Raw genomic sequence first — 959 nt, 5'->3', positions numbered from 1 at the left:
GGAGCGCGTCGCCTGTGGTGCGTGGCGGGCCGGGGCTGCGGGGCTAAAACCGGGATGTGGGGTCCGGAGCGGGGCGGGCGGAGTCCGAGGCGGCGAACGGGGAGGAGTCGCGACCCCCACGGAGCGCTGAGGCGGGCACTCCTAGAGACTCCGCTTTTGTCCCCCAAGTTTATTCCTAGAGACTTGCGACGGAGACCCGGGAAGGGGCGCGGCCGTGAGGTGTTATCGTCCCAGGGCGGCCCGCGGGGTGCAGCGAGGCGCTGGGAAGATGCTCGAGGTCCTGGTGCTGAAGGTGAGCGAGCGGGAAGCCCGAGCGGGCGGTGGACGCCCCAGCTCCCCTGCAGGTCCTTCCGGTGGGGACAAGCGTTTGACCGCGGGTGGGGGTGCCGGATGCGGTCCTGGATTCTTCTTCTTCTTCTTTTTTTTTTTTTAACATACAAACTTTTATTCACCCTTCTGAAGGCCACATCCTATAACACTTAAAATTTTGCAGGGTGGACTTAGGATTTTTTTTTTTCAATTAAATCTTTATTGTTCAGATTATTACATTAGTTACTCTTTTTTCCCACCATAACTCCCCTCCTCCCAGTTCCCACCCCACCCTCTGCCCTCACTCCCCACCCACTGTCCTCATCCATAGGTGCACGATTATTGTCCAGTCTCTTCCTTCACCCCCACACCCCCTTCCCCCCCCCAAGAATAGTCAGTCCATTCCTCTTCTATGTCCCTGATTCTATTACAATCACCAGTTCATACTGTTCATCAGATTATTTATTCACTTGATTTTTAGATTCACTTGTCGATAGATGTGTATTTGTTGTTCATAATTTGTATCTTTACCCTTATCTTCTTCTTCCTCTTCTTAAAGGATACCTTTCAGCATTTCGTATAATACTAGTTTGGTGGAGATGAACTCCTTTAGCTTGTTCCTTATCTGTGAAGCTCTTTTTCTGACCTTC

The 959-nt window shown here is 52.2% G+C and overlaps 1 protein-coding gene across 1 annotated transcript in view; it reads left to right on the top strand.

Annotated features, from left to right (window-relative positions):
* Positions 1 to 268: 268 nt before the first annotated feature.
* Positions 269 to 959, top strand: part of TDRD12 (tudor domain containing 12) — an 85948-nt gene continuing 85257 nt past the window's right edge. The window contains 1 exon segment of the mRNA XM_023759893.1: positions 269 to 292. Within this exon segment, the coding sequence (XP_023615661.1) occupies positions 269 to 292 (24 nt within the window).

Source organism: Myotis lucifugus, unplaced genomic scaffold (genome assembly GCF_000147115.1).
Source record: "Myotis lucifugus unplaced genomic scaffold, Myoluc2.0 scaffold_164, whole genome shotgun sequence".
In the NCBI taxonomy this organism is placed as follows: domain Eukaryota; kingdom Metazoa; phylum Chordata; class Mammalia; order Chiroptera; family Vespertilionidae; genus Myotis; species Myotis lucifugus.
Note: the sequence above shows the minus strand (reverse complement) of the source record. Positions and strands in the feature narration are given on the sequence as shown.